Source organism: Anomaloglossus baeobatrachus, chromosome 4, assembly GCF_048569485.1.
Source record: "Anomaloglossus baeobatrachus isolate aAnoBae1 chromosome 4, aAnoBae1.hap1, whole genome shotgun sequence".
Classification (NCBI taxonomy): domain Eukaryota; kingdom Metazoa; phylum Chordata; class Amphibia; order Anura; family Aromobatidae; genus Anomaloglossus; species Anomaloglossus baeobatrachus.
The window spans coordinates 391,093,895-391,115,284 of NC_134356.1; the positions used below are offsets into that span (position 1 = coordinate 391,093,895).

Consider the following 21,390-nt stretch of genomic DNA (forward strand, 5'->3'; position numbering starts at 1 on the left):
ATTGTGCGTACCCGACCCCATGGTTTATGCGACATGGGCATATCGCTGCCTGTCGTGCACAAAATCGCGCTCTTCCGTCACACGGCTTACCTGCCCTGCGACGTCGCTATGGCCGGCGATCCGCCTCTTTTCTAAGGGGGCGGGTCGTGCGGCGTCACAGTGACGTCACACGGCAGCCATCCAATAGAAGTGGAGGGGCGGAGATGAGCGAGACGTAAACATCCCGGCCGCCTCCTTCCTTCCGCATAGCCGGTGGAGGCAGGTAAGGAGATCTTCCTCGCTCCTGCGGTGTCACACACAGCGATGTGTGCTGCCGCAGGAACGAGGAACAACATCGCTAATGAGAGGTGACCGATTTTTGGTTTTAGGACGACCTCTCCACGGCAAACGATTTTTGCAACTTTTGCGATCTTTTTAATGTCACACACTGCGATAACGTTAATGACGCCGGATGTGCGTCACTAACGACATGACCCCGACCATAAAACATTAACGATATCGTAGTGTGTAAAGCCCCCTTTATTGTTGTACTCAAACAGGTGGAATGAGTACCCAGGTTCTCATGATCTGTGAGGGTCACAATGATGAGACCATCTGTAATCAGTAACTTTTTACCTATCTTCTCAATAGCAGACAGGGGTTTAACTAGAGGGTTTGTGATCACACCTGGGCCCTAGAGACTAAAGGGCCAAAAAAGGTTCTTTGGCCTATAAGAAAAGACCAATATCATTAGCGACTTGCAATAATTCGGGCCCCACTGGCTCTTTTGCATTGAGGCCCATGAGCTCCAAGTTATGCCACTGATAGTTAATTATCATTGTGTGTGACCCATCTTAGTAATTGTATGAAATAAATAAAATATTTTGAGGTTAAAAGATGGGGGAAACTACATTCAGGATGGTGTAGCTTGAGTTGTTTTATTATGAATGAAAAAGCTTGGTGTTAAGTGAAAGTGTTTCCCTCCTTATTTCAACACATTATAAATGAACAATGGCAATGTTTGGGTTATGTGTTCTCTGCTGCTAACACTGAATAAACACTATGAAACAATGCTTAGCTGATAAGAACATATATTGACATGCATTTCTTCTGCATCTTATTACTAAAGCGGACTATAGACACATAGGTTTATGATAATGATCAGTAAGGCCCATATTTAACTTATATGAATAGTCTGCTAATATATTGTATTATACAGTATACCAAAATAGTGAGTACATCCCTCACATTTTTGTAAATATTTTATTATATCCCTTCATGGGACAATACTGAGGGCATGCCACTTTGATACAATGTAAAGTAGTCAGTGTAAAGCTTATACACAGTGTAAATTTGGTGTGCTCTGTAAATAACGCAACACACAGCCATTAATGTCTAAACCACATAGAACAAAAGTGAGTACATTCATGGTTCCCTCAATTAATCCCTCATCCGGCAGCACTCATGCAGCCCCAAAATATGAATCTCTCACCACTGTGCTTGACGGTAGGCAAAACACACTTGTCTTTGTACTCCTCACCTGGTTGCACCACACACGTTTGACACCATCTGAACTAAATAAGTTTACCTTGGTCTCCTCAGACCACTGGACATGGTTCAAGTAATCCATGTTTTAGGCTGCTTGTCTTCAGCAAACTGTTTGTGGGCTTTCTTGTGCATCATCTTTAGAAGATGCTTCCTTCTGGGATGACAGACATGGAAACCAATTTGAGGCAATGTGCTGTGTTTGATCTGGGCACTGACAGGCTGATGCAAACCCCTTAAACCTCTGCAGCACTCATACATCTATTTTGAAAAGACAGTCTTTGGATATGAGAGTTAGCATGTGCACTCAACATCTTTGGCGAGGCCTGTTCAGAGTGAAACCTGTCTTGTTAAACCGCTGGATGCTCTTGGCCACTGTGTTGCAGCTCAGTTTCAGGGTGGTGGCAATCTTCTTGTAGACCATGACATTGTTATGTAGAGCAACAATTCTTTTTTCAGATCCTCAGAGAATCCTTTGCTATGAGGCGCCATAAAAAATTGAGATGTACATAGCGCTAGGGTAAATAAACATTGAACAATTTTCTTGCACCACCATTGGACGCATCAAAAGGTTGTTGGAGGTTCCACATTATCAATGAATTAAAAGAAATGTAATACAAATACAGTTTAGTATAATATCCACATTGATGTTTCAACTAAGTCTGAAAAACTAGCAACAGAAGTACCTGCAAGGCTGGGGCACAACAGACAACATGGGGCTTTGTAACAAAAAATTGGATGGGGACCTCAGTTAAATCATTATGACCATAAGAAACATGTAATTTCAGGAAATGAAAATCTCATGATTATTTTTGTCTTCACTTATTTTTAATCTTTTTCACCTCTCCTAATGGTTTTATTGTTTATTGTCCTCTATGAAATCTGTGTCAGCGTTTTATCTCTAGAAGAACAAAGAAATTAGCTGTTCAAAATTGGACATGCACGATCGAGATCTCTTACGAACATCAGTAGGTCGGTGCTCCCATACACATTAGACTGTTGGACAAATCTAATGATATCATCAGTGAAATATTAGTCTATATACGGGCGACTTAACCCAAGAAAAACTGTGAAAAACTATTAACCCTTGTAGTTACAGGTGTCAGGCTTCCTCTTTAGGTTGTCTTGCAAGAAATTTATTAAATTTTGAAGAGGATATAAATTGACCTTTGAGATAGAGGTTTTGTTAATTCATTATATATATATATTAGAACTGAAAATCTGTAATAAGACATCTGATCTGGAAAAGGGGTGGTTTTCTCAAAAAGGTGGTCTTATGAAAAGCTTTTACTGTATTTCCAATCAATTCTGAGATAACAGAGAGGAGTAGAGAGGGGTGATTAATGCCGCGCCAAATGATCACTGTTCAAATGTCAGATTAACTTGTCTTTATTGTTGGCATAGGTTTACGCGTTTCAGGAGCACTGCTCCCTTCCTCAGGACCGTCAAGCACCAAAGAAACATCAAATCTCTCTTTGGTGCTTGACGGTCCTGAGGAAGGGAGCTGAGCTCCTGAAACGCGTAGACCTATGCCAACAATAAAGACATGTTAATCTGACATTTGAACAGTGATCATTTGGCGCGGCATTAATCACCCCTCTCTACTCCTCTCTGTTATCTGCCATTTGGGTGGCTGCAGCCTTGATCAAAGTTATACACGCGAGTAAAGTAGTTGTGACTGTCACAACTGCATCTGGTGAGTATATCACTCCCCTCTCCTCACCCCGCATATATTGGGGTAATACCCTATCTGCGCTTTTATTTCCACAGTTTTTTTCTGTTCAATCAATTCTGAGGACATCCTTCTTAACGCATTGCCTAGTAATGTATTTTCCTTATATGCCTTTAGTTCCTAATTAAAGTAGGAATATTGGTTGGAGCCAACTTATCTGCATCATGTATAACATTAGCTGTTTTTGACCGTAGGGTCAGTCTGAAAATGACTTTCAGAATCTTTGGGAATGTTTCTAAAAACGGTTTTATGTGCCTGTTACTCTGGAGTGATTAATCAGGAGGTCAGCTCTAGTCGTGCACTTTCCCAGGCTTCAAAATAAGGCTATGGTAAATGTCTTGCGGAATATTTCCAACTGTTTGTGTCACCACAGATATAAAGCGTAGAGTTTTGTCATCTTTTCCTGTGTGGCTAAAGTGTACATGAAATTGCATTTGCTTTCAGAATATTTATTAAAATATTCCCAGCACAGCAGAGTGTGCAGCTGTGTAATATCATTGAATATGACCTAAGACTTTGCCACAGGCAAAAACGCAACTCTGCTTTCCTAACAAAAAGAAAAAAAGAATGGTTCATGCTCTCAATTTGTTTCCTTGTATATCATTTCTTGCCACAATATATCCCTAAGACAGAATTCTCCAATTCTCAATGTAGGGAACCAATGTCATGTTTGGAATTTCTGCAACTTCTGGAAGTCGATAACTGTACAAATATGTACTATAAAATATGAAAATATGCACTTTCTAATTACAGAGTTAATATCAAGGAACGTAGCACTGTTGTCAGCATATTGTAATGGCTTTTTATCGTTGCTGACATGAAACTTTAGAATATTTTATCTTAAATTACATTCATACTGTATTCGATAAAGACACGATCATGTTATAAACACAAGCATATAGCTAAATCGCTGTCATTGCAGGAAACACTCCTACTATGTACTCTGATTGGGAAGTAGGAAAGTTTTCTATTTTCATAGGATCCATTCCCCTTTTCTGGCAGGACATAGAGATTTAATAAACTTTGGATGTCATGAGTGTGTCCCACTCTGGGGAGACCTCTGGCAAGTCTGGGGCCGGAAGGTCACAACGTCTTATTATGCGCAGGTCTAAAACTTGTATTTGAGTGAATCTACTTTTATTTAGAGCTGTAGGGGTTAAGAACCCTTTCATATCTGGTTGTCCTTTGTAGCCTTAATCTCAGCTGCAGCTCTTTTGTGACCACTCCCCTTCGCTATATAAAGGCACGTATCGTACATCTTATGTCTGTTATAAATTCTTATTTATGCTGACCACTTTGGAAGGAGCCTGTCTGTGGAAGAAGCTGATAAGTCATAAATATTGCAGGTGTGGTGTTTAGCTGCATTGGAGGAGCTTGAACTGTTTTCCTTTTTGTGTCTATGTTCCTGCTGTCTTTCTCCCTTACCTTTTGTTGTATTATTGCAGTGGTGAGACTAGTGTACTTGCCGGCCTTCTCACTAGCCATGGTGAATTCAGAGCAAGTGCGGGCCTATCAAAGTGACATCGATGGGGGAAGGACCCATAAAGGGACTTATTGACAGCAGAGTACAGACTCTGGTGATTTGCCTGAGCTGTTCCCTCTCCCTATTGCCAGGGTCTTCCAGCTATACAATTCCAGTTGTTACCCTTGTGTTGCGCTGCATGCTGAATGTCTGTACTCTCTGGCATGACATTTGCCCAACAATATGTTAGTCTAAAGCTAGTCATAGACCCCAGATATCAGTAACAGCTGTCCCTCATCTGTAGCACAAATAAATGGCTGACCATCACAAATGGCACTATGTATCATGTAGAAAACAATGGAAAGTTTAAAACCCAACTAGTATGAGTTCAGCATGCAGAAAGGGCCATTTACACTGCACGATGCTCAGTGTTAAACAGCTGCCAATGACATTATTTGCCGCTGGGAGGACAATTACTAGCCAGCTAACATAGGTCGACCCCAATTCAGATGTGCACTGAATGACCTGTAATTATGTAGGCTGCTATTGTTCTCGGCAGCGCGAGTAGTGCTTATATAGGAAAGTGTGCTGCCAAGAATGGTGGGATCTTTTATGCAAACCAAAAGCACTTTCCTTGTTCATTGGCTGAGTGGCAGCCTGTTTACACTGCATGATTATCGGGAAATGAGTGCTCCTAGTAAAGCTCATTCACGATAATCATGCAGTGTAACTGCATTTTATGGGGACAGCATTTTCATTTGTTGACATCCTCTCATGATTGCATTGTCCTAAATTACAATATAAATACCCAGATTGATTGTACATTGTCTTCCATGAATGAAGCAGTTTGCATTGTGTTTTCCATTTGACAGACTCAATCCGATTGGGCAAAAATCTGCTTTAGGTTTGAGCAATGTAGCTTTTATTATTGTAATATTCCCATATCTCTGCTCCTCTGTAGTCCAAATCTGTTATCTATTTAAAACCAAATGCGGCTCTGAAGAGAAAGAAGGAGGCATCAAAATGAACAGGCTTTTATTCATCATATGTGCGCCAGACGCAGGATGTGCCTGTTAACGACTTGGATGGAAACTAAAAGCAGCGGGTTATATGCATTGTTCAATTACTTTGCCTTTTATATGGCCAGAAACTGAAGAAGGTAGAGGCAAAAAAATCACCAGACTCGCCATTATGGCAGTTAGATAATTAGCATTGAGAGAGCCAGGCAAAATGTGATTGATTAGTCTGGAGCCATTTCTATCACAAACAGGTTTACAGATGGGTCATAGGATGTGATTTTTATTATTTTTTTTCTTTCATGGTCAAGAAAGTAAGCTTGCAGTTATGATCATTTGTTTCTGTTAGGAGCTGTGGTATATAAAAATTATCTTTGTATATACTACTCCATCATAAACTGGAGTGAAACAGGTCGGCACTTTTGCAGGATCAGATGAGTATGGTGGAACTGCTTCAAACTGGCATAAAGACGCCAAAAGTCCGGCAATTTTATCACAACTCCACATTGCACAAAAAAAATTGTCACTTTTAGAACAATTTTACAACAGTTTTCTAGATTAAAAGCTTTAATAATTTGTTATATTTAAAATGGTTGTCTGGAATAGACTATCCATTTGTAAAGTCACCACTAGGGGGAGCCGAAACACTGGTGTGTGTAATAGGACTATGGATCTACAAGGTGTCACAGGATTAATCACAAATTGATTACTCAGAGAAGTCGTACAAGCAGGGTCAGAGCCAGAAGGTCACGCACTACAAGGAAGTAGGCAGTGTCAGGAGCGAGCTGGAGATTGGAAACTGGGAGAGCAAGCCATAGGAGGGGAGACGTAGATGTACGGGCTAGGCTGTATTAAGTTTGTGATGCCACCTACGGTGTGTGGTGAGGTGGGACACCACCGCTGCTGTTATGGGGCACCCGGGGGAGATGTAGTGGCAGCTGGATGTTAACCCCTCTGTGGGTAGGGATGGTTGCCTCGGGACCCAGTGTCTTTGTGCAGGGTGTAGCGATGGCAAAGGCCGGCGCGCCTGAGCAAGCAGGGGGATGTTTGGTTACTCACAGTAAATGAATCACACAAGTCTTTTGGTAAACCAAAGGTGCTGGTGGCCGGCCGCCGGGACCGGTTGCATTCTCGTCCCCCACCCAGGCTGGTGGTTGCTGTCCTTTTCCTCTGCACTAGTTTTGTGAATGGTGGGCTGCCTAGTCTGGAACTCAGGAGTCCGCTCCAAGCTAGATGTGGCCTAAGGAGCCGTGCCCGCAGACGCTGGCCCGTGGGATCTATGGGCCCTGGTGGTGACCTCCTATCCCTATCGGTGGGCTGTTGTCTTCTATGAGGGACTTTGGGTGGGACAGGACCTATAATCCTGGCCTCAATCGGGTAATTAACCAAGCCGCTGGTTTCCAGTCCTGGCTTCAGGGTCCGAGTACCCCCTTTTGTGCTACGGTTTCCGGGTCGGTTCCCCAAGTCGGTACCGGTGGGCTACAACCCTGTCCCAGTCCAACTCGGTTCTGCCGAGTCGTCTTCCCGTCTCCTGCTGATGGAGACCACCGTTTGCCTCCTAGCCAAGGCACCAGGGCTCCAACCCTGGCACCATTCAACTTGAACTTCCTCTGCTGGAGCTACACCTAGCTCCAACCCACACTCCTCTCAACTTGAACTATAAACTCATCTAGGCTTGAACTAACTGTTTTCCCACCACGGGCTGTCTAGACCCCTGGGTGGGCGTGTCCAACTGCCTGGTCCCGCCCACTGGTGTGTCTATCTTTCCCTAAGGGGGGGTGACTAGGGTTTTAGGTCGGCTGTGTGTTTCCTAGGTGAGGGAAGGTGTTGTGCGGGGGCCTATCTGTGACTACCTGGTTTTGCCAGTGCATCACACTAGCATTTAAAAGGTGTCTTATTCCGATATTTAGTGGTTTAGGATTGTCATTCGAAGGCAGGGGTCCCCAATCTGTGGCGTAGGAGCCACATGTGGCTCATGGGTCCATGATATGTGATTCACGGCTGTCTGCCAGCTTATTCCATTAGCACCAGGTCTAGCAAGCAGCTATTAAGATCAGGTCTCCAGACGGTGAATTATGTGAGTTGTCTCGCACAGAAGAGCAGATCTAGATGCCCATACACTGGCCGTGGGGGTTTAGAGATAAACTAAAGGCCCCATCACACGCAACGACGTATCTAATGATATATCTCCGGGGTCACGGATTCCGTGACGCACATCCGGCATCGTTAGCAACGTCGTTGCGTGTGACACCAACGAGCAACCGTTAATGATGGAAAATACTCACCAAATCACCCATCGTTAACACGTCGTTGATTTTCAAAAAATCGTTGATTGTTGAGGTCGCAGGTTGTTCGTCGTTCCCGAGGCAGCACACATCGCTACTTGTGACACCGCTTACCTGCAGCCGCCGGCAATGAGGAAGGAAGGAGGTAGGCGGGATGTTACAGCCGCTCATCTCCTCCCCTCCGTTTCTATTGGGCGGCTGCTTAGTGACGCCACTGTGACGCCACATGAACCACCCCCTTAGAAAGGAGGCGGTTCACTGGCCACAGCGACGTCGCTAGGCAGGTAAGTCCGTGTGACGGCTCCGAACGATATTGTGCACCACGGGCAGCGATTTGCCCATGATGCACAAACGACGGGGGCAGGTACGCTCTCTAGCAATATCGCTAGCAATATCGCTGCGTGTGACGGGGCCTTAAGTATGGTAAGCTGGACACAGGATGCTACTACCTGTCAAAGGAGGTGTTTGAAGCTGGATGTGACAGAATGGTTGGAGCCCTTGATGTGGAAATACTGAATATGGGTATTGTGGGAACCCCTGAATATTGGTATACTGCCTCAACATGATTTCTGTGGAAAGGCTTTGGCTGACATTATTCTGGCAATGGGGTCTCTGGCTGTCACTAGAGTGATGGGGGGCGAGAGCTGGATGTGGCTTGTGACCATCTCTCTGAATGTGGCTTGTGACCCTCTCAGATCTGAATGTGGCTCTCAAGGTCGGAAACGTTGGAGACCACTGTTCTAGAATATTATTCTTGTGGATCAGGCTCATTTTTTCATTACACTCTTAAAGCCACTTCACACATAACGAGATCGCTAACGACATTGTTGCTACTTCACAGTTTTTGTGACGAAACAACGACTTCCCCAGCGATCTCGTTATGTTTGACACGTACCAACGATCCGCCCCCTGCTGTGAGATTGTTGGTCATTGCTGAATGTCCTGGGCCATTTTTGGCTCCTTGGAGTCCTGCTGGGCAGGATGGATCTGTATGTTTGACACTTACCAACGATCTCGTTAACGACCTAGATGAGAACTTAAAGTGTGACACGTAGGCATGTAGTTGTGTCACCTTTTCCGCGCTCCCTCTGCACCGATTGGCTGGCGCTGAGTACAGTAAGCAAACACTCGGGAACGAAGGAGGGATGAATCCGGGTGCAGATGCAGCTTCGATCCGAAAAGCAAGCAAGCCACCGGGAACAAAGTACAAATGAATCCGGATGGAGTCGCAGGTTCTATCCTCAAAGCAAGGCTCAAAAAGGGAAAAAGGATGAAGCGATACAAAGTTGCCTTCTAGGCCGACTGCCTAATCAGAACCCAGTATTGGTCACCAATCGGAGCAGAGAGGTGTGGAAAAGTCGACGCATATGCACGCCTATGTGGCTTACAGCATCAAACACTACGCCCCTTTTCGAGGTCGGAATCGTTACATAGCTGCTATATGACAGGGTCTCAACGACCAACGAGATCGTTATACAGGTCGCTGCATCGTTACTAAAGTCGTTGGGAAAATGACTATGTGACATCTCACCAATGATCTCACCAACGATTTAACAATGATCCAGAAACTGTGATGTAGTAATGATCTCGTTATGCGTGACTGGACCTTTAGAAGAATGCTCATCCTGATCACTGGCCTGTGTCAACAAGCTACTGATAAGCTGCCAAAAAGTGAAATGCTTTATCATTGGCTCATTGGATAGTATATGTCACATAAAATTTGTTGTCAGCAGCATATCACCCTGTGCAAGCAGGGCAAGTGCTGCCAAAAACATTCACATTGTTTGGTGATACAATGATCATGTTAATAATCATTCAATTTTGCCAGCCCATTCAAACAGAGCCATAAACATGCCCCCATCACCTTAAGGGTGGTGTCACACTCAGCGGCGACGACAACGACGTCGCTGCTACATCACCATTTTCTGTGACGTTGCAGCGACGTCCCGTCGCTGTCGCTGTGTGTGACATCCAGCAACGAGCTGGCCCCTGCTGTGAGGTCGCCGGTCGTTGCTGAATGTCCAGCTTCATTTTTTGGTCGTCGCTCTCCCGCTGTGACGCACACATCGCTGTGTGTGACAGCGAGAGAGCGACGAAATGAAGTGAGCAGGGAGCAGGATCTGGCTTCTGGCAGCTGCGGTAAGCTGTAACCAGGGTAAACATCGGGTAACCAAGGGAAGACCTTTCCCTGGTTACCCGATATTTACCTTCGTTACCAGCGTCCGCCGCTCTAGCTGCCAGTGCCAGCTCCCTGCTCTCTGCACATGTAGCTGCAGTACACATCGGGTAATTAACCCGATGTGTTCTGTAGCCAGGAGTGCAGGGAGCCAGCGCTAAGCAGTGTGCGCGGCTCCCTGCTTTCTGCACATGTAGCTGCAGTACACATCGGGTAATTAACCCGATGTGTACTGTAGCTAGGAGTGCAGGGAGCCAGCGCTAAGCAGTGTGCGCGGCTCCCTGCTCTCTGCACATGTTGCACAGCGACGCGTGTCGTTATGATCGCTGCTGCGTCTGCCGTGTTTGACAGCTAAGCAGCGATCATAACAGCGACTTACAAGGTTGCTGTTGCATCACAAAAAATGGTGACGTAACAGCGACGTCGTGGTCGCTGTCGCTATGTGTGAACCCAGCTTAAGGCCCAGTCACACTAAACAACTTACCAACGATCCCAACAATGATACAACCTGATAGGGATCACTGGTAAGTTGCTAGGAGGTTGCTGGTGAGATGTCACACTAAGCGACGCTCCAGCGATCCCACCAGCAACCTGACCTGGCAGGGATCGCTGGAGCGTCGCTACACGTGGAAGCATGCTGCGCTTGGTAACTAAGGTAAATATCGGGTAACCAACCCGATATTTACCTTGGTTACCAGCGCACACCGCTTAGCACTGGCTCCCTGCACACCTAGCCACAGTACACATAGGGTTAATTACCCGATGTGTACTGTGCTACGTGTGCAGGCAGCAGGGAGCCGGCTTCTGCGGACGCTGGTAACCACGGTAAACATCGGGTAACCAAGAAGCCCTTACTTTGGTTACCCGATATTTACCTTCGTTACCAGCGTCCGCCGCTCTCACACTGCCAGTGCCGGCTCCCTGTTCCCTGCACTCCTAGCCACAGTACACATTGGGTTAATTACCCGATGTGTACTCCAGCTACGTGTGCAGGGAGCAGGGAGCCGGCACTGACAGCTGAGAGCGGCGGACGCTGGTAACGAAGGTAAATATCGGATAACCAAGGTAAGGGCTTCTTGGTTACCCGATGTTTACCGTGGTCACCAGTGTCCGCAGAAGCCGGCTCCCTGCTCACTGCACATTTAGTTGTTGCTCTGTCGCTGTCACACACAGCAATGTGTGCTTCACAGCGGGAGAGCAACAACTAAAAAATGGTCCAGGACATTCAGCAACAACCAGCGACCTCACAGCAGGGGCCAGGTTGTTGCTGCTGGATGTCACACACAGCAACATCGCTAGCAAGTTGTGCCTCAGCAGTGATGTTGCTAGCGATGTTGCTTAGTGTGACGGTACCTTTACTCGTTTGGGTGGAAATCATCCAAACTAAATGAGTCTTTAATTAACACAATATTCTTACATTGTGCTTAAATGCTAAACTTATTCTGAACGCTGTGACCTTAAAGCCGAAAAACCCTGATCAGCATGATAAGTTAGCTTGTTTGACTTAGGCTCCTTTCACATTGCGTTTTTCTCTACGTCCACAGGTCCCGTCGGAGCATCCGTCCGAACCGCCCCTCCCCCACTCTGCAAAGCGTGTTCCGGACACATGCGCCCGACAGGGCCATTCACTGCTATGGAGCGCACTGCGTTAGCGTGTGCTCTGTTTTGTGCCATTTTTTGCACATATACGTTTCTGCAGACGGACACCCGAACGTAGTCCACCTATGTTCGGGTGTCCGTCTGCAGAAACGTATATGTGCAAAAAATGGCACAAAACAGAGCACACGCTAATGCAGTGCGCTCCATAGCAGTGAATGGCCCTGTCGGGCGCATGCGTCCGGAACACGCTTTGCACAGTGGGGGAGGGGCGGTTCGGACAGATGCTTCGACGGGACCTGTGAGCGGAAGGTAAAACGCAATGTGAAAGGGGCCTTAGATATATCCCAGTTAGCGCACAAGGATTTAAAGGGATTTTCTAGAACTACAGTATTAAGGACCTTTCATCAGGGTAAGGGTCCCACTCCCGACACCCCCACAATTTAAGTGATGATTGTTACCTCTTAATTTTATTTTGTTTTGCAAGGTACAGTTTCATTCATCTTGTACTGTCTGTGTTCCGTTCCATTAACTTGAATGACACTGAGCTGCAATCTCAGACACAGAGCTCATAGGAGTATACCAATGCCATGGTCCCTTGAATCACTCACTCTTAAAATGAATTCCTCTTTTTGTTCAAATTTACTTTCCATTTATGCACATCATTTGTGAATTTTAAAGGGGGTTGTCCAGTGGGGGTTCTGCAGATCAGCTCATATTCCCTTTAATAGGAGCTCATGTGGGGTACTCCACAGCATTCCCTAATGATAGGAAGGTAGGAACATTATACCAGGAAGGGGCCCTGGATGGGGGACACTATACCAGGGTGCGGTACATGATACCAGAAAGGGGCCAAGAATAGGGGATATCATTACTAGAAGGGGCACAGAATGGGGAACATTATACCAGGAAGGGGCCCAGAATTAAGAACCTTATTACAAGGAGGGCCCAGAATGGAGGACATTATACCAGAAAGGCTCCCAAGGTGATACCACAAAGGGGCCAAGAATATGGGACATAATTACTAGAAGGGGATCAGAAGGAGGAATATTATGCCAGGAAGGGTCACATAATCAAAAGGAAATATGTCACCCGGTTTTTGCTTCCCCATTTGAGAGCAGCATATTGTAGAGACAGAGACCCTGATTACAGCGATTTCACTTACTGAGCTGTTTGTTGTCATTTTGATAAAATCACTGTTTTCTCTGCTGCAGATCTAGCAGTTATACAGAGCTCATGAATATGATGGACTATTTGGTAGCATGCCACCCTATGTCCCAGGGTGGGGGACATATTATATCAACAAGGGGCCCAGGATGTATATAGGAGGGTAGGTGAGGCTCATAATGCATTTTGGAGGCTATTTGGGGCACATACTGTATTTAGGAGGCTATCTGAGGGTTCATGCTGTATTTAGGAGGCTATGCAGGGATCATACTGCATATAAGGGGCTATGTGGTGTTCATAATGTATATATGATGCTATTTGGGGCTTATAATGGATATAGGAGGCTATATGGGTTCTCATTCTGTACATATAAATCTATGTGTGGCTTATAATGTATATAGGAGGCTGTGTGGGGGTCATACTGTATATAGGGAGCTACATGGGCTTAAAACATATACTGTATGAGACTATATGGGGGCTCATACTGTATATATGAGGTTAAGTGGGGCTCATAATGTATATAGGAGGCTATGTGAGGCTCATACTATATATAGGAGACTATGTGAGCCTCATAATGTATATAGAAGGCTAGATGGGGCTCATAATGTATATTGTAGGCTACGTGGGGGCTCATATTGCTTTTAGAAGGCTATGTGATGCCTCATGCTGCACTAAAGAGCCTATATGGGGCTCATACAGTATGTAGGGACTATGTGAGGCTCATAATGTATGTAGGAGGCCAAGTGGGACTCATAATGTATATAGGAGGCTGTATGGTGCTCATACTGTATATATGAGGCTATGTATGGCTAATAATGTATATAAGAGGTTATGTGGAGCTAATAATGTATATAGGAAGCTATAAGGGGCTCATAATGTATATAGGAGGCTATGTGGGGCTCATAATGTATTTAGAAAGCAATATGAGGGCTCTTACTAGATTTAGGAGCTATGTTGGGTCTCATACTGTTTATAGGGACTATGTGGTGGCTCATACTGTATAAAGGAGTCTATGTGGGGGCTCATACTGTATAAAGGAGGCTATGTGGGGTCTCACATTGTATATAGAAGGGCTATGTAGGGTCTCATACTGTATAATATGTGTATAATTTATAATGCAGCTATGTGAGTGATCATGCTGTATAAAGGGGCTATGTGTGGGCTCATATTGTATGTAGGGGGCTATGTGGGGGCGTACACTAGATATAGGGATGCTGTTTGTGGGCTCATATTGTATATAGGGTGCTGTGTGAAAGGCTCATACTGTAAGTAGGGAGCTTTTTTTCCCCTCTAAATATTGTATTTTCTATAACTGTTACTTGTTTGTATATGATCTTCCTGAATTGTAAAGCGCTGCGGAATATGTTGGCGCTATAGAAATAAAGATTATTATTATTATTTATTATTACTATGTGGAGGTTCATACCATATATAGGGGGATATATGAGGGCTAATCCTGTATATGTGGGGGGAAGCTGTGTGTGGGCCATACTGTATATAGGGGTTATCTTACTTAATCCTGCTCAATATTAATATAGTTAATATTACTATAAAATACTATTTATAATGAATATGTTAATATTAATATCGAGCAGAATTAATTTTAGCCAATTGGTTCAGCCTCCACACCAGTCACGGTCTCTCATATGGCCCCTTGGGACAATTAATTGCTCACCCCTACTTTATACTATCCTCCTTGCATGCAGACTTAACATTACAGATGCATTTAGCTCTGTAAATGCTTCTTTCCAGTAAATACTAAAGAAGATCAGTGATATTTACTTTTGAGAAAAGGAATGTGCAGGTGGTCAGCTGAACATTTCCAGGGAAATAAATTTCGGAAAATCAATGAAATATTAATGTCATTCTTGAAACTATTTTTAATGAAAATACCAACCTGTCAGGACGTTTTTCCTTAAGGAAGTAGTGGTGTAATTGTGTGTCTTATCTTTTTGCATAGGTCCAGTGTGCCAGTCATGACAAATCTAGTGTAGAATCTTTATGAATATCATACTATTAGTGAACTGGGGCCATAACCTTGCACCTGGACCGCTTCTTCTTGCTCTCGTCATTTATTGGATAGTCTCTATTTTAGGTTAATATCTAGTGCACATAAGCAAAGCAGCAGCAACCACCAGACAACACAACTGCAGGCATGCTCCCATCTCCATCTCAAATTTTCTTTCTTAATTGGCTGCAAGTCTATCCCTAAAGCCTGCTTTACACGTTGCAATTTCGCAAACGATATTGTATGCAATTTGCAACGCCCCCATCGTATGTGTGGCACGTTCAATTTGTTGAACGTGCCGCACAAACGATTAACCCCCGTCACACGTACTTACCTTCCATACGACCTCGATGTGGGCGGCGAACGTCCACTTCCTGTAGTGGGAGGGACATTCAGCGTCACATCGACGTCACGCGGCAGCCGGCCAATAGAAGCGGAGGGGCGGAGCTGAGCAGGACGTAAACATCCCGCCTACCTCCTTCCTTCCGCATTGTGGGCCGGGAGTGTTACGGGGGGACCGGCAGATTAGGACCAGGGGGTATATATCCTAATCGCCAGTCGGGGCCCACCGTGCTCCAGATGACAAAGGAGCTGCTGGCACCTGAGGGTTAGGCGGAGACTATAGAGCTGGATGGCTCTGAGATAACCCAGGAACTCTGGGAACCGGTCACATGTGTTGGGACACGTCAGACCGGACGACAACCCGATTAGCGTTTTGGTGCACCTAGCGCTACACCAACCACGTGTGCAGGAAACACGTCAGGCCGGGTGGTAACCAGGTAGCGTTGACCGGAAGACCGCCACGAAAGCGCCCTGTCGGCCACGTGTGTAGGACACGTCAGGCCGAGCGGTCCTCTGATTAGCATTTCTGGCCACCTCTCGACTGGCCACGTGTGTGTAGGACACGTCAGGCCAGATGGGTACACCAGTAGCGTTGACCGGGAAGCCGAGGAGGATAAGGAACACCCTGTTAACTCCACAGGGGTCCTGGGGTACGCTGTCCGTGCGCGTAGGGGGCACAACCGGACAGGTGGCGCAGCAGGTGCGTTGTCCGTGTGCGTAGGGGGCACAATCGGACAGGTGGCGCAGCTTGTGCGTTGTCCGTGTGCGTAGGGGGCACAATCGGACAGGTGGCGCAGCAGGTGCGTTGTCCGTGTGCGTAGGGGGCACAATCGGACAGGTGACGCAGCAGGTGCGTTGTCCGTGTGCGTAGGGAGCACAATCGGACAGGAAGCACAGCAGCCGCAGCCCAGTTAACGCCACTGGGCTGCTATAGCAAGACTGGAACGGCAGGAGGGAAGCACTGCGCCTGACCCTGATGTGCCGAGCCACGAATCTTGGCGTGACAGGCACCGTTCGCCTAACCCTACCTACTGCTTCCCAACATAGGCTTATGCCGCAATGAGGCTCTAACATGGAGGTGTGCTCTGACTGAGCAAAAGTGAAGACTGCGCACCTCCATGTTGTCTCCAGCCCCTTTTATAACCTGGGTCCGCCCCAAACCCAGGGTGGAACCACCAAGGTGCAATAGCAGAGTGCCATGTCATCAGTGACGTCACATGCGACCTATCCGGAACCGCCACGTCATTGATGACCTCATGGCAGCCACGCCCCAAACACTTCACCAGTCATCGTCTGACGACCAATACTGAGGTGCCAGATCATAGGGGCGGGCCTCTGCGAGCCAGTCTGGAGTTGCCACGTCATCAGGACACCTGACACCCTCTGCCCTATCAGGACCTGCCACCTCACGGACATGCTCAGTGAGGTCCTTACCGGACCTAGCCTCTGGTGCACTAAGTGCCTGAGCATGCCCAGTAGCCTGAGCCACAGGCTTAGAAAGCAGACTATCAGTTTGAGCATGCTCAGTAGGCACATCCCAGAACTTAGACACAGCACGAAGTCCAAGTACCTGTGCAAAGAGGCTGTTAGGGTTAATTGTGGGAGCATGCTCAGTAGCCTTAACTGAGGACTTAGTCTCAGACATAACACAAACAGGCTGAGCATGCTCACTAGGCAAAACACCGGGCTTAAACTCTGGCTGGGGTAAATCGGCGCACGCATGCGCACTAGCCGCCTCTCCACACTTAGACATGGTGGAAGGAACAGCCAACTGGACGACCCGAGGCACGGCCAAGAATGGCAGCCGGCGCCTGGGCGCAACAGGAACTGCAGCAGGCTGCTTGCGGCTATGGCGGCGCCGGTTCGTAACAGGGAGCCACAGGACGTAGGTAAGATCTGTTCATCGTTCCCGGGGTGTCACACACTGCAATGTGTGCTACCCCGAGTACGATGAACAATCTGACGTGCAATTCTAGAGAATGGTACGATGTGTATGCAATGAACGTTTTAACATTTCAATCGCAATGGCACGTACCTGTCACACACTGCAATGTAACTTACGATGCCAGATGTGCGTCACTTACGACGTGACCACGCCGACACATTGTAACATACATTGCAGCGTGTAAAGCAGGCTTAAGGCTGTAGTCAGACGGATGTTTATTCTCTTACTAGAAGGTGGCCTGATTCTACCGTATCGGGTAGTCTAGAATGTGTATGTAGGTTAGCAGATTGAATAATAAGGTAATGAATGGAATGGATGGGTTAGGTTTAATTTAGTATTCTTATAATTGTTTATTGGTTTTAAAGTGACAAACAACAGAAGGAACAGTTTTAATAGATGAGTCTAATGTTTAATGATGTCCATGGCTTGTAATGAAAGAAGGTCATGAACAGTGTAAAGTTAAGTAAAAATATGCTGATGCTGTGATGTGGCCCAATGCTGGTATGTGCCCCCATCATGGTGCAGCCACCATCCTGACATGTGCCCCCATCCTGTGAGGTAATGTGTGCTGGGGTGGAGTGCGGGGGGGTGGAGCCGAGCGGGGCCATGGCGCTGAGAACGTCAGGACCGGGGACAGCATGTCTGGGGACAGGTAACTATCCAGGTGTGTGTGTTTGTTTGTGTACAGTGTATACATGCGGAAAGCGGAGTGCGGGGGGCGGAGCCGAGTGGGATAATGTGTGCGGGGGCTGAGTGCGGGGGGTGGAGCCGAGTGGGGCCATGGCGCTGAGGACATCAGTGCTGGGCACTGCATGGCTGAGGATAGATGACTATTCGTGTGTGTGTGTGTTCAGTGTATACATGCGGAGGGCGGAGTTCGTGGGGGTGGAGTCGAGTGGGGTAATGTGTGCGGGGGCGGAGGCAAGCGGTGGGTATGTGTTGGCTGCGTTGCCGGTGTGGGCTCTCGGGGGTGCAGCACTCACCGGGGAGTCGGGGCTCCGTGTGGGTGTGGGGAAAAGTGTTGGACCTCGTTCTGTTGGCCTGTAGTTCGGGCTGTACAGTTAGCTGAGCCGTTGGTCGCAGGCTTTCTAGCGCGCGCCGTGTGGTGTAATGATGTCATTTTGGAGCAAGACAGACAGACAGAATAATGCAATTATATATATAGATGGGAGAGAATCGGTCCATTATGGAAATGAAACTGATTAGAGTTTGAGCTGAGTATCATTTACTGTGATCCGATTCTCTCTCATATGAGAATCGGAATGGAGAAGACGGAGAACTTAATTTCTCCATCTTCTACTTTGGCTGTGTTGGTGTATATTGGATTATGGACCATCGTTGGCCAGAAACGCGTTGACGGTTTCTTTTTTCTTTTTTAATATTCTGTACCATATACCATACTGGATGTTTTTAATCATTCAAATAATTTGGATTTTACAATTTTTTATGGAAAATTTGTGCTGGTCATATTACCTTGTTTCCTTGAATTCAGGAAGAAATTGCCTCTAGAGAACCACCCTGCCGAAAAAATACATATACAACATAGTATAACAAAGTAATAGGATTCTCAATATCAAAGGAGGATGTGCCACTCTTCTATAGAATAGCTCACAATGAAAAATATTTTTGCAAGAATCAGTTGGTGATGAATTTTAATGTCAGAACCTTTTAATTAGGCTTTAATTTACAAGATGGTCTGTACAGATTGGCTAGTATGTGGACGTGGTACCTATAAAAAATGGGATCAATTGGACCTGCAGCTATAAGACGAAAACTTGCATGTGGCTTGAGAATACGGCAACGACACCGTCCACATTAATTTAATATTTTAGGTTTGACTAATTGTCTACCAATTAGAAGGCCAATGGGATACATGGGTGTTTGTCACTAATAAGGAAATGAACTTAAAAACATCTCTATGGTATAACATAAAATAATCAATCTGTAGACGTTGTGGGACACATTACAGCTATAAACCAATTATATAAAGGCAACAATACCTCTAACAGTAATAATAACAAGAGCAAAGTATTCCTTAATGCAGAATAGAGTAGTTAACAGATGCAGAATAGCTCCCACCCTGACACTGAACACATCATCTTCAGTTAATAGACCCGCGTCTTTAATAGATTCCCGTATTACGCCGATCTTTAATACTAGGTAACGTTACCTTGCTATAGGGCGATCGTGAACGTTTCCATTCCACTCTACAGAACTGTAGAACAAAGGAAACTGTTTCTTTAATGTCTAGAAATAAAAAACATCAGTGATGTATCCATGACAATCTATTATTCTGCCACCAAGATCTTCTAGTAAAAGTGTCAGACCCCGTTAAGAAAATATACAGTGAGAGCTATTGGTAATTTGCGGGTCCCTATTTCCGAACATTCACTTAATATAACTACTTTTGTTCTCCAATGAGTCATGGCATCTACAGAAGTTCCCGTTTTCTAATTTTACTCATGGGGTCTTATAAATGTCATACAGTTTGCCACCTGATGGAAAAACCTTTCCTTTATGCACTTGCTTGAAGTGCTGGTTGTTTTGACTGAGTGTTTGGAATGTTGTATTTAAGATAGAAACGGTTAAGTAGAAATGTGGACCGTCCCAGGAATGTTGGCAGTGGAACAATACTTCATTTCCCTGGATTCTCTCCCAGCAGTATGAAGTGATGACTTTGGATGTAAGTATATTTCTTAGTATAGCGGCAGACAGCTGAGAAGTCACAGAATCGGAGCAGAGCTCCCTATGAGAACAGCTCAAAAGATCACAGAGGAATGTCTTATCCATTGTCTAGGGAACAGTGGGTATGAAAAAAGTTTATTTTTTGTTTAAGACACAAAGCTATCTCTCGGGACTCATTCTCTGAAACAGTACAGAAAAAAAATTGGCCCAAGTGATTTTTCCTGTGTATAAAATTACATGCAGCACTTTGAACTCGGTGGAATCAAAGGAATCTACATCAGTTACCTGCTTTTCACCTCATCCATTATTTTTGATGGGATCAAGATGGCTGCTGTTCTTTTAAGCTTTGAGGATTTAATGTTTACCTGGGACAGCTTAGTATGGAACCTCACGTCTCGAGCCCTGCGCTCATGCCGGCATGGAAACTTTAGGGTTCTACAGATGATGCTGAAACCTTGGTGCATTTCCAGGGCGGTTTACCAGGTGGGAAATTCACTTCTAAAGTGGTTAAATGAAGCTGCTTAGAATTATAAGATATATTCAGCTCATTACTGTGTTCATTGTCTACAACACTAAGAAAACTTGCAATTTTCTCTGTTGCTTTTGATTACTATTATATAATTATTATTATTATTATTATTATTATAGCAATTGCTGTTAATATTTTTCTCTGATAAGGTTTTGCATTTTTGTTTGTAAATAAAGTTTTACTATTATACATTGAAACATTATAGAACTTTTTTAATAGGTGTTTTGTCCTCAGATTTTCAAGAACTCTGCTTTTCATACTTTTTTTACATCTTGAGGCTAGAATCCTTTAGTTCCGTTGGCCAACACAAATATGTGCAAAGCTTGTTTCAGTCAACCAGAATTCTTCTAAGGCCGAATGAAATGTCCAAATTGAAAAATAGTCTAGTTGCATCGGCAAATTGCAGATTTCACTGGCTTCATGTGGTGCCCCATGAGTTGTCTGCATAGCGTATGGGTGCCAGAGCTGCCTTTACATTGGATGCGTTATTCTGGTCTATAAAACACAGCTAAGATTTTTTTTTTTATTGTCCATGTGGTGCCCCGTGAGTTGTCCGCATAGCGTATGGGTGTCGGAGCTACCTTTACATTGGATACAATATTCTGGTCTGTAAAATAAAGCTGAGATTTTTTTTTGATTGTCCATGTGGTGCCCCGTGAGTTGTCCGCATAGCGTATGGGTGTCGGAGCTACCTTTACATTGGATACATTATTCTGGTCTGTACAATAAAGCTGAGATTTTTTTTTATTGTCCATGTGGTGCCCCGTAAGTTGTCCGCATAGCGTATGGGTGCTGGAGCTGCCTTTACATTGGATACATTATTCTGGTCTGTACAATAAAGCTGAGATTTTTTTTTATTGTCCATGTGGTGCCCCGTAAGTTGTCCGCATAGCGTATGGGTGTCGGCGCTACCTTTACATTGG

General features: G+C 45.3%; 1 protein-coding gene across 7 annotated transcripts in view; it reads left to right on the top strand.

Moving 5' to 3' along the window:
* FRMD4A (FERM domain containing 4A) overlaps positions 1-21,390 on the top strand; it is a 720,232-nt gene that overhangs the window by 291,054 nt on the left and 407,788 nt on the right. For 2 of the 7 annotated variants that reach the window (XM_075345249.1, XM_075345250.1), the window contains exon 1: positions 20,248-20,421. The exons of the other annotated variants lie outside the window; for them this stretch is intronic. In XM_075345249.1, the coding sequence (XP_075201364.1) occupies positions 20,263-20,421 (159 nt within the window). In that variant the 5' untranslated portion in view covers positions 20,248-20,262. Of the gene's footprint in view, positions 1-20,247; positions 20,422-21,390 lie in introns of those variants that run through there. 7 annotated transcript variants of the gene reach the window in all.